Raw genomic sequence first — 11,148 nt, forward strand, 5'->3', positions numbered from 1 at the left:
ACACAATTTCATGTGTATAGAGTGTTGGGGGCTTCCACACACGTATATATTTGTAAAAATGATTGCCAACAAATGACAAAAGGTCTGTAAGCTTGTCCTAATTCGAGCTCACCCACAGGCTAGATTCAAAATGGACAGATCTCAACATATAATTACAGCAGCCAAATTATCCGTCTATATTGCCATTGTTACTCTGAATTCTTAACCATTAACAAAATCATTACCTTCCAATGCGTTTGGTAGGTGGGATGGAATGGAATTGGGTGGAAGTTCTCTTCGTTTGGGAGACACATTAGTAATGGAGGGGAATGGAAATTGATTGAAACACTTTCCATCCAGTGGCCTACTTTTGTCTTCCCCTGCCAAATTGGGAGAAAATGGACGAAAAAATCAACTTTTATGATTTGACAGCAATAACCTCAATAATTTTATTAAATATTCAAATTTGTCCTTAACTTTGTCACACACGACCTTTTCACTAAAAGGGTGCAGTGGTCATTTGATGATTAATATATTTTCATTTCATCCATCTTCAGTACTCTCATTTCTCATTGCTTTCCATCCCATAATCTCCCAAACAAAGAAAAATTATTTTTCATTCCATACCACTCTCTTCTGTATCACTCATTTTCATTCCATTCAATTACCTATTCTCTCACAAGCAAAGCTTTAGTTCCAAAACAACAGAATTTAACAATATGACGCACATTTGTATACATAGTGATCAAACAATCATATATACATGATACCACCACCAACATAAAAATGTATAAATAATATGTATGTGCGTGCAGAGACAGGGAGAGAGAGAGCGCTCAGTGTGAGTCCATCGACGGAGAGGAGTCCACTGATTATGCATTCCTTGAGACCGGTCCCGAGCACTACGACGTCGTATGTTTCATTTCATCCATGGCAGTGTATCAGATCTGGGGGCAATTTTCGAGAAACCAGAATATATCTTGCAGCAAAACTAATGATTCTGGAGCGGCATGAAATGGATGGGTTTAGCCCTAGCACTGAGTCTGAACGAACGAACGGACGAACAGAATAAGCGGAGGCCTTCCTGAATTACGGCCCAAAACCGGTACATTCCCGCCGACTTCCAGGCCTGCCTTGCACGAGCCACACCTTTCACTCTGCTCCATACTATTTTTTTGCTTAGGCCCACCCGTTTTGCGGGTCGGAGCGGGCCGAAACACAAAAGGGGCCAGCATAGTTCTGTGGCCCTTATAGAATGGGCTGAGGCCAGGTCTTGGCCCACTGGGGCATTTTAAATGAATTGTCAAGGTAGCTAGAGTTCCATTTTCATCCCTCACCATACCACCCCACCGGTCCTCCATGCGTATGATTTCCAATGAAAGCTTGCATCCGTACGTGTTTATTTATCTGCATCTGTCGATCAACCGGGCATCATCCAAACTATTGTCGATCGATCAAGCAATATCCAAACAACGATTGACGGCCATGAAACCATTGACCATGGTGGACGGTGGCGACTAATTGCGTTTTTAAAGTTTGATCGAAAATTAAAAATTATATCTATCAAAATCTAATCATTAAATTTGATCAACTTTTCTATATATTAACCATCTTGACTCAACCTTTCTAATGATAATTTTTAATTGTATAAATTTCTAGCCGGTGGTGGTCGTCGATAATGGAAAAAAAGCAAGCGCCAGAGAGGATAGAAAAAAAAAAAGGAACAAAATTTATTCTTAAATTTAGAAAATAAAATTATATATTTATTTTAATTTTTAAAAATGTAATATATATTATAATTAAAAATATATATTAAATATAATTTATTAAGTGTATTACACATGTATAATAATATTTAATATAAAATATTATATTAAAAAGAATTAATTTTATAATCAAATTTTTAAAATAAAATATCATAAAATATTTTTTTTGAAAATTTCAAAACAAATACCTTTTATAATTTTCTGTTTTAAGAAATAATTTTTTAAAATAATAAAAAGAATATGTTTTTAAAAATCTCAAAATAAATATTTAAAATTAAAAATTAAAATACGAAGAACAAAATAGTGCAAAGAGTGTGTGTGTCTCCCGGTTTTGCCAAGTCCCAACCATATTTCAAAACATAAAAGACACTGACGTCAGTCACCACATTAAGTGATAACCAATGCAGAATTTCAACATAGGAATTACTATATATACTAGAATATTGCATTGAATTTATCTAGCAAGAAAACAAAAGAAAGCAATTCCTATCTATCTTCAAAAAATAAAAAATTAAAAAAATGAAATATTTAGGGTACCGTGGCACCTGACATACTACTAATCATGAAATTACGAAATGATAACTGTGATAACATGGCCGCAACAACACGCAGCAGGTTGTGGAGCTAGCTAGATCAAATTAATTCATTCCATACATCAGATTAGCCGGTGCAAAAATATGACAATAAATGGAACATTTTTGTCATAGTTTAATTGAAAATTTCAAGAACAAATACGCTTAGATTTGCATTAATTCTAATCAATCTTCCCTAACACACAATCAGCTTCTCTTCCTTGCCAAACCAACTGCTCTCATCTTCAGAAGGGCAACCTGGAAAAAAGGAAAGCAGAGAGAGAGAGAGAGAGAGCACTGACTAAAAGTTGTTTCGGATGTGGAAAAAAAGAAGCATATATAGAAAGGAATCTACTTTGATCAAAGCACAAGGAAGTGCCTTTGTCAGAGCATCACTTTATGCAGGGTTTAGCTAGCAGGATATAAGCTACTATTACTTGCCACCTAATTGGCTAATCCTAATCTGAAAACAATTTCTGCAGTCAAGCCTATCTCATAATCTGGCGTACAAGGTTCTTGCTATGGCACTATGTAGCTAAGTTCATGGTGCAAGAGGTTGCTTGAATCTAAGGCCTGACAACGCAATAGCAATCTTATCTTACCAGTGACTCTGCCCTGCAGACTCCTTATGCAAATGCTTAGCATCTATATTCTGTACAAACAAACTTACGCACAGACATAAATAAACTTGGCCAGCATCTGTGGTATCATCCTCATCCACACACACAGAGAGAGAGAGAGAGAGAGAGAGAAAGGCAATGAAGAAAGAAATGTCATGTATTGGACATATTTTTGGTTGAACAATCATGACCTTATAAATGAAGGGGAACTGTCTACTTCTGGATGAAAGATAAGGCCATAAATAAAACTAACGGGATAAAATTATTTACATGTCTGTTATTATTTACTTGTGGACCTTTGAAAGAAGAATTAGAAAACTCACCCCAACTTGAGGAATGTGTCTGAGCTGTCATTGTCTTGTTGTGGCGGGCCAGTGGAGTTGCAATTGTAGGTGACGGAATCTGATGAATGACCTTCCTCATAATGCATGTCATCCAAATCAGCAGAGCCATGTTTTCGAGCATTGGATCCTTCCATAACCTACAGCCAAATATTCCAGCTACCATTAAAATTTGTGAAGCAAATCTGTAAGTTCAGCGGAATGTGGGTTTAGTGGCAGTCCGCACTTGTCGTCTCAATCTCTCATTCTCTTCCATGAGTTGCATTCCCTGCATATTTTATCAATTTTAAGAGGAACTTAGAAGGTAATCAAAAAGTAACTGAATATAATACCATATTAGTTTTAATAAAACTTAATCAACTGATAACAATCGACAAAAATTCCTGATGCATATGCAATATGACATGTTACCAGGATAGTGACTTGTTTGTTCATTTATACTGACCATAGATAGTGACTTGTTCGCTTATTTATACTATGACATGCAACTTGCTAAAATGTACTAGAAAAATCCTCAAGCAGTTCCACCGTATCTAGATTAATTCTTCTCCTACAGTTGATCTCTGCTTTAGGATTAAATATTTTTCCCCAAAATATGGTAGGATAAAGCCATCTCTTAAAACATATCCACATAAATAGCAAAATATATATATATTCACATTAAGTGGATTCTTTAAATATTTTCACAGGCCTCCTTCCAGTTACAGAGATCTAAGATGTTACTCAAATCAATGTATAATTCTTATCTTTTAGCTGTTAATCTCCAGTGGTCTTTTTCCAATTAAAAGGTCCAGGTCTGACCTTATGTTGAAGATGGTTGATCTCTTGCATAATTTTTCCACCCTGCAATGTGAACAAAATTTTCAAAGTAAATCATGAACATAATGTAAAGGTTCTGACTGGCAACACAAACATGCACAAGAAATAAATATATAACAACCTTTTTCTCAATCACACGGCCCAATCCAGCTTCAAGGGACCTCTCTAACTGCTGTAATTCTTCAATGCTTAACCCTTGGATCTGCTCTCCCCTCATATGCCTGTCCTTTAAAAGCTAAATATATAATATATGGACAAGCGACAGCCCAAGAGAAAAGGATATTATACAAACAAATACCTCAACTGATGAATTTTCTCTGCTACTTCCTTGCTTAATCTGGAGTAATTTCTGTTCTCTACTAGCTGCAATAATAATCCATCATTCTTTTGGCAGGAAATGCAAAGGCTAGTTTGCAAAGCAAATGAAGGAAAAGAATGAATTGGTAAATAAATCATGTAACAGACAGAAGTCATGTCAGTGATGAATATATCCTTGACACCATGGAAAAGAGGTAAAGTAATTACATCCCTAAAAAACTAGGAAACTAAACCACACCACTACTTGTATATTCTATGATTGATGACGAAATCACATAGGGACCTTGAAAGTGAACATGACAAGAAAAAATTAGGTTAATTTACATACAGAAAACATTTCTCAGTTTTTAAATTTTAAAAAAGATTAAAAATGTGTACAATTGTTAAATATAGAAAACTGTTTTCTGATCTTAAAACCTGAAAAATATGGTCACAATAGTTATAAAAAATATGTATTCAATTGCTACATAATGTAACATTTTTCTTCCTACCAATATTCATGGTATTTCTAATATTTACAAGTTTAATGATAATAATTACTAGTATTGTTATTATTAAATTAAAATTATGAAATTGATACCATTATAAAATAAATATATTACCAATACAATACCCAATACTCATGGTATTGTTAATATTACAAAATAATGATAATCATTAATAATACTGATTAAAATTTTCAATTTTTTTCAAAAAATTTAGAAATTTTATAATAATAATAATATTTTTGTTATTAATATATTAACTATTTGTTATTAGCCAATTATTTTATTTATTATTATTTATAATATTAAAATCCTAATATTTTGGTGTTATTAGTATAATAATGTTATTTTCTATTTAGTAATATTTTAGTATTTATAGTACAAATATTTGTATATTTGTATAATATTATTTATTATTTATTATTAATAAAATTTGAAATTTATATTATTCGTATAATTTATATTGATACTAATATAAGTATAATTAATATTGATTTTGGTTAGACTTAAAACTCATGTTTTCTATTTTAAAAACACAGAGAAAACACCCTTTTGTGAAGAAAATAGTGGAATACATTCTAAAAATGTTTTTATCAGTCCATATAAAATTAAAAACTGAAAAACAGATTCCTCTATTTTTATTTGAAAATTTTTCTCATTTGAACATGATTAGTGTTTTTTTTCCACTAAAAATTGAAAAAAGTTTTTCCACAACTGAATAGCCCCTAAAGTTTCCCTAAGACAACATTCTATTTTAATTTTCTTTTTTGGGCAGCAGAAATAGCTCACCTGCAGCTCAAGAGAAGGTTGTTCCAGCTTGCCGAGATTCTTTGAATGCAAATTATGCCTTTCAAGTATTTCCTTCATACTTCAGAAGGTAAAAGGGTTAAAAAGGTACTCATCATACATTCCTGGAAGATTCGATAAGAGTGAAAACTAAACTGGAATCATAACTAGTCGCATACAAATACAGGAATTGAGATGGAAAAATAAAAAGCCACAGGAATAAGACGGGAGCACATCAATAAACTTCTCAATGCAATTACTGTAGGTTTAGTGATTACAATTTAAAGTAAATGGCATACGAGATTTTGGTCATTAATTAAGCAGATGAAATAAATTGTAATTATATTCTGTATGTTAACACGGAGTGGATACCAGAATTCAGCCATTATGATAATGATTAAAGTAAATTCATAACTTCCCACATAATCAGTGTAACAAAGGGCAGTCTCCTAGAGCTAAAGCATGACGCACAGCATAGGGCACAATTATTAATCAATGCGTGCATTTTGAGTATGTCCTGCGAATAAAGTGCTGCAAAGAGTAAATATCAGGGGAAAAATACCTACTTTTGTATAGATACTCAGAATCAAATCCTAGTGACATTCAGATTAATTTATCAGTCTTCTGTGTACATTAATACAGAGCACAGTTTATTAGCAAAATTGCATCCACAGCTAAGTTAAAAAGATGTTCCAGCTTAAATCGAAACTTAGTCCCACATAAAAAGTACAAAAAGAAAATGCTTTTACTCAACAAAAAAAAAAGAGAAAAAAAAAAAGTGTCTTGATGAATAACTGAGCTCAAACTAAATAACAAATTCAGAGCAGCCAATCCTATAATTTAAACTGATTATTATACTAGATTACGGACATTATGCAGGGACATAAATTGAAATTAGACACGATGGGTTTACATATAGTGCACTGTGCTGGACCATTAATTAATTACATTTCAATGTACAGAATTTCATGAAAGCACATACTTGAATCTTTTTTCTTTTTTTTCAAAAAAAAGACTGACCTCAATTTTCAGATTATCAAATCTAAAATATCTCAGATAGGAACAGAAGATGGAAAAAAGACCACTACAAGTTACTACAATGTCTTACGTCTTCTTAAAAAGGTCAACCCAAATCCATCTTATTTTAGCATTCTGATGCTTTTTTAGTATAAGATTAATGCAGTAGAATTTGGAAATGTCACCACATGCACTCAAGAACGTTTTGCAAGTTCATATACTTGCCGCATATTAGCAACTAGAATTTGATTAGAGAAGTTTCAAATATGTGAGGAAGAAAAGAAGGTTGTTTGTTGCCACTGCTGCTGCTTCTTGTTGTAGTTATTTTACTTTCTGGCCCTCAATCCTTGCCATTGCTTTTTCTCTGAGTTCTTGTCACTTGTCAGTACCTTTCGATGTTGCAGTGAAACTGCCAGAAAGTAATTAAGTTACTAATCTCCACAAAACTTTCTACCAAAAAAAATGCTGGATTCATACTAAAATATTTTACAACTTTCATTTATTTGTCCATTGTCCAATTGCTCGAGGATCGTGGGCCAAATGTTGGCACATCAACACAGAAACATGGCTTGCTCAGAAATATTCAATCTTGCCTATTCCAGTATTCCTCATTTTCCATCCAAATTGGCAGCAGCCCAATCTAAGAAATCACAAAGAAAGTTTCCTCATCTTCATGGCAGCCCTATTTGATCATATTTGGTGTCTCGGGAATTCCATCAGGCTTCACCCTTTGGAGGATAATTGGAATCTCTCAATTCATCATGACAATTTGCAAACCATGGAATGAGCAGGTCTCTTCTCGACACCTCTCCTCTAATTATATATGATTTCCCAGCTGCCTATCCACGTGGTTAAACTATCCCCTCCCCCACAAGGAGTGATCAAAATTAATCTTGATGTTAAACTATCCCCTCCCCACACAAGAGTGATCAAAATTAATGTTGATGCTGTCTTTAAAGCTGGTCAGGGCGCAGGTGGGATTGTAGTGGGAGATGCAGGCGGAAATTAATGTTGATGCTGCCTTCAAAGCTGGTCAGGCCGCAGGTGGGATTGTAGTGAGAGATGCAGGTAGGAATCTTATCCCACTCTCAACTATCCTCTTTGAAGCCAGCTCAATCTTGATGGCTGAAGCTCATTCTTAGAGCAGCTGCTATCTTTGCAAAAAAACAACCAGTGACCACTTAATAATTTTTAAAAAAATATGCTCAAGGACTTGTCATTGCATCCTTCCAAGCGCAGGAAGATATTCCTTGGTCCATAGTCTCTTTTATCTCAGATTTTTGGCACATTTGTTCTTCCTATATCCTGGCTGGTCCCTAAGTCATGTAAAACATCAAGGCAATTGAACAGATCATGAACTCACTGCTTGGGGCTTTTGAGTCAAGTTTGAAGGAATATTTGATCCAGCTCATATCCCTACCGCTGTCCTGCCTATCTATTACAAGGAGCGACCTCTTTCCTCCTTGAGTATTGCTGCTTTTGGTTGTTTATTTTGGTATGGGTTTGGTCTTTACTCCTTCACCGAATGACTTGTCCTTAGTGACTTACACATATGCAAACCATGTTGTCTGCAAGGTCACTAGGCGATCTACTAGCGGTTTCTGTGTATATTTTTGGCCAAAATCTTATCGTGTGGGGATCCAAGAAACAGTTTGTTGTTGCTAGATCTGTTGGAGAGGCCGAATATCGGGCAGTTGCTATTGGTGTGACTGAACTCATGTGGTTGAAATCCTTATTTGTTGAGTTGGGATATCCTTGTGTGTCCACTCTAATCGTATGGAGTGAGTCTGACAACTTGGCTGCTAAGAGCATGGCAGAGAATCCAGTATTTCACTCTAGGACAAAGCATGTTGAAATCGATGTTCACTTTGTGCGGGAGAAAGTTGAATGTGGTGAAGTATAAATTAGATATGTTCCAACATCTGATCAAGTGGTAGATATTCTTACTAAAGGACCGCCTAGAGACCGGTCTAAGTTTTTGTGTAAGAGACTTGGTTTAAAAGTGTCACCTGTGTGTGCTGATTTAAAAACTGCTACAGCTGCTGCAGTTTCATCCACACAGTTCTTGACTTCTATGGAGTCTGATTTGAAGGGGAGTGTGGAAGCATCTAATATTTTGTTATAACAGTTTGTGTTGTTGCTGTTATGTTTATGTTTATAATTGATGTAGTTTGCAGTTGTTGTTATGCTTTGATTATTGATGCTTTCTAGGATAGGCGGTATTTTCCTTTCTGTTAAGCGAGCTGCCTATATAAGGAGCTCACAGTCTCTTTGTATACGTAACTTTCATTTGCGATTCTTGTATGAAAAGTTCTGCTCGAGGTATTTTTTCTCTCTCTCTCTCTCTCTCTCTCGTGTTATGCTTCTGATCTACTCCTAGGGGTTCTCTACAGTATCTTCTCCAGCAAATATATATATGTATATTTATTTATTTATTTTACACATACCCTATAAGAATTGTCATTTGATGCTTCATAGGAAAATATTAATATTCTAGTTAATCATAGTAGCATTAAAGCTTGACATGTCATTGTTGTTTGCATGGATGATCAAACAAGCAATAGACTGGACCTCTTTGGTTTACGACTACACTCAATATGGAACAGACTTCTGAATTAACAAGTAGTTTCAACAATCAACCAACTCAAACGCCACAGAGCCCTCAGTCATGGAAGCTCTGCTAGTTCCACCAATTTAATTACCAAATGAGTTCTCACTCTAGTATCATATATATTGTGGATTCTGAGCCAATAAAATTTACTTTCAACGCAAAATAATTTAGATTTAAGTGCTAAATTCCAGCCACTGCATCAGCAGTCATCATTGCCCCGATAAACAAATATAGTAGTGCAATATTTATTCCTCACCAATATCTTCAGATCCCACAGTGCACACACTGAATTATTATTGTCAGGGTCATAAGAGGCTAACAGCTGTGCTTTCTTAATTTCTCCGGCAGTTTCTATCCATACAGCAGTAACTACCAAGTAATATTTTTCTACATACTATTTATTCCGCCAAAAGCAGGCCAATAAAGGAAAAACTTGTAGGAAGCAAGCAAATATGAGCAGCATTACAAACCTAAAAATATCCTATGCTAGAATCACAATCTACACGCATATATTTCATCATAGAATCACAATATTCACATCACAGCCAATGATTCGTTTGGTACAGCATGAACAAAAACACAAATATAACGCAGACAGCACATAAAATGAACAGTAGCTAGTGACCCAGAAGATGAACTATATCCAAAAGGCCGTTATAATTATGGATTCAAAGCCCGTTCTAGAAATAAATCATGGTAACAAGTTGGTCTTAAAAGAATATTATGTTAAAAGAGATTCTTCTCATTCCATCAATCGTGAAAACCTCATGTAGACTTCAACAAAAACCATGCTCTAACCAGAAAGACCCTTCAAAGTCTCAAAATTAAGTACTTCAAAAATTAGAAATCAAACGAGATCGTCTATGAACTTACCAGGAGTCACTGATGTGTGTGTGTGTGTGTGTGTGTGTGTGTGAGAGAGAGAGAGAGAGAAGAGAGAGAAACCTGGAGCTGGAATACTCGAAGAGCTTGCCAGTGGCGGAGAAGATGATGAGAGCAACGTCGGCATCGCAGAGAACGGAGAGCTCCTCGGCCTTCTTGAAAAGCCCTCTCCGTCGCTTGGAGAAGGTGACTTGCCTAGCGGTAGCGTTATCGATCTTCCTGATCTGGATCTTCTCTCTGGCCATTCCCTCAACACGTCTCTGTCCTTTCCTCTTACATACGCGCGCGCGCGCGCACACACACACAAGTCAATATTCAGAAAGAACAGAATAAACGGATCAACGAAAGAAAGAAATGCAAAGAGATTCTTCTAGATATAGAGAAACAGCGAAATGGGAGAATCCAGGGGCTGAGAGCGACAGGTTTGGGGGGGAGGGGAAATTGGCGGCATTTTGCCAAATTAAGTGAGAGGGAAAGGGTGCTGAGGGAGGGAGGCAAGCCAAATTGGGAATTCTTGGTTCCAGATCCGGACGAAAACAACTCCACTTCTCTTTCTCTTTTAGGAAAATCCACCAGAAAATGGAGTCTCAGTCTCAGTCTCAGTTTCCACGGCGTGAAATGAAAGAGGAGAAAGAGGAAGGGGTTCAATTCATTGCTTACCAGTTCGTTTAAAGGGTTTGGTGAACGGTCTGGTCTATTGTGTGCTTTCACATCCTGTGTGTTTGCTTCCGCTGCTAATGGAGATTTCAAAGACAGTGATGAGAGAGAAACAGAGAGTTCTGCTGTAACTTTTAGCCACACTGATGCTTCTTCTTCCTCTGCTTCTTTTCTTTTTCTTCTCCTTCTCCATTTAAAGTTTTAATCATAAGAAAGAATAAATATATTCGTACAGAATTTTGATTAAAAAACTGACAAACCGCTACTAATACTATACTATATAATAATGGAAAAT

At 35.5% G+C, this 11,148-nt stretch overlaps 2 protein-coding genes across 14 annotated transcripts in view; both read right to left on the reverse strand.

Annotated features, from left to right (window-relative positions):
* Positions 1 to 11,148, reverse strand: part of LOC127803755 (O-fucosyltransferase 39-like) — a 43,677-nt gene that overhangs the window by 19,012 nt on the left and 13,517 nt on the right. The gene's annotated exons all lie outside the window — the stretch shown is intronic.
* Positions 2,297 to 11,148, reverse strand: part of LOC127803757 (MADS-box protein JOINTLESS-like) — a 42,743-nt gene continuing 33,891 nt past the window's right edge. Inside the window, exons 1-9 of one of the 11 annotated variants that reach the window (XM_052340220.1) lie at positions 10,857 to 11,020; positions 10,260 to 10,461; positions 5,690 to 5,768; positions 4,396 to 4,460; positions 4,219 to 4,318; positions 4,080 to 4,121; positions 3,505 to 3,546; positions 3,261 to 3,418; positions 2,297 to 2,575 (exon numbers count right to left, since the gene is read on the reverse strand). In XM_052340220.1, coding sequence (XP_052196180.1) covers positions 2,563 to 2,575; positions 3,261 to 3,418; positions 3,505 to 3,546; positions 4,080 to 4,121; positions 4,219 to 4,318; positions 4,396 to 4,460; positions 5,690 to 5,768; positions 10,260 to 10,441 — 681 coding nt within the window. In that variant the 5' untranslated portion in view covers positions 10,442 to 10,461; positions 10,857 to 11,020 and the 3' untranslated portion in view covers positions 2,297 to 2,562. Of the gene's footprint in view, positions 2,576 to 3,260; positions 3,419 to 3,504; positions 3,547 to 4,079; positions 4,122 to 4,218; positions 4,319 to 4,395; positions 4,461 to 5,689; positions 5,769 to 10,259; positions 10,469 to 10,856; positions 11,021 to 11,148 lie in introns of those variants that run through there. The other 10 variants (XM_052340219.1, XM_052340216.1, XM_052340221.1 and 7 more) reach the window with 10 other exon arrangements.

This window comes from Diospyros lotus, chromosome 6 (assembly GCF_014633365.1).
Source record: "Diospyros lotus cultivar Yz01 chromosome 6, ASM1463336v1, whole genome shotgun sequence".
Classification (NCBI taxonomy): domain Eukaryota; kingdom Viridiplantae; phylum Streptophyta; class Magnoliopsida; order Ericales; family Ebenaceae; genus Diospyros; species Diospyros lotus.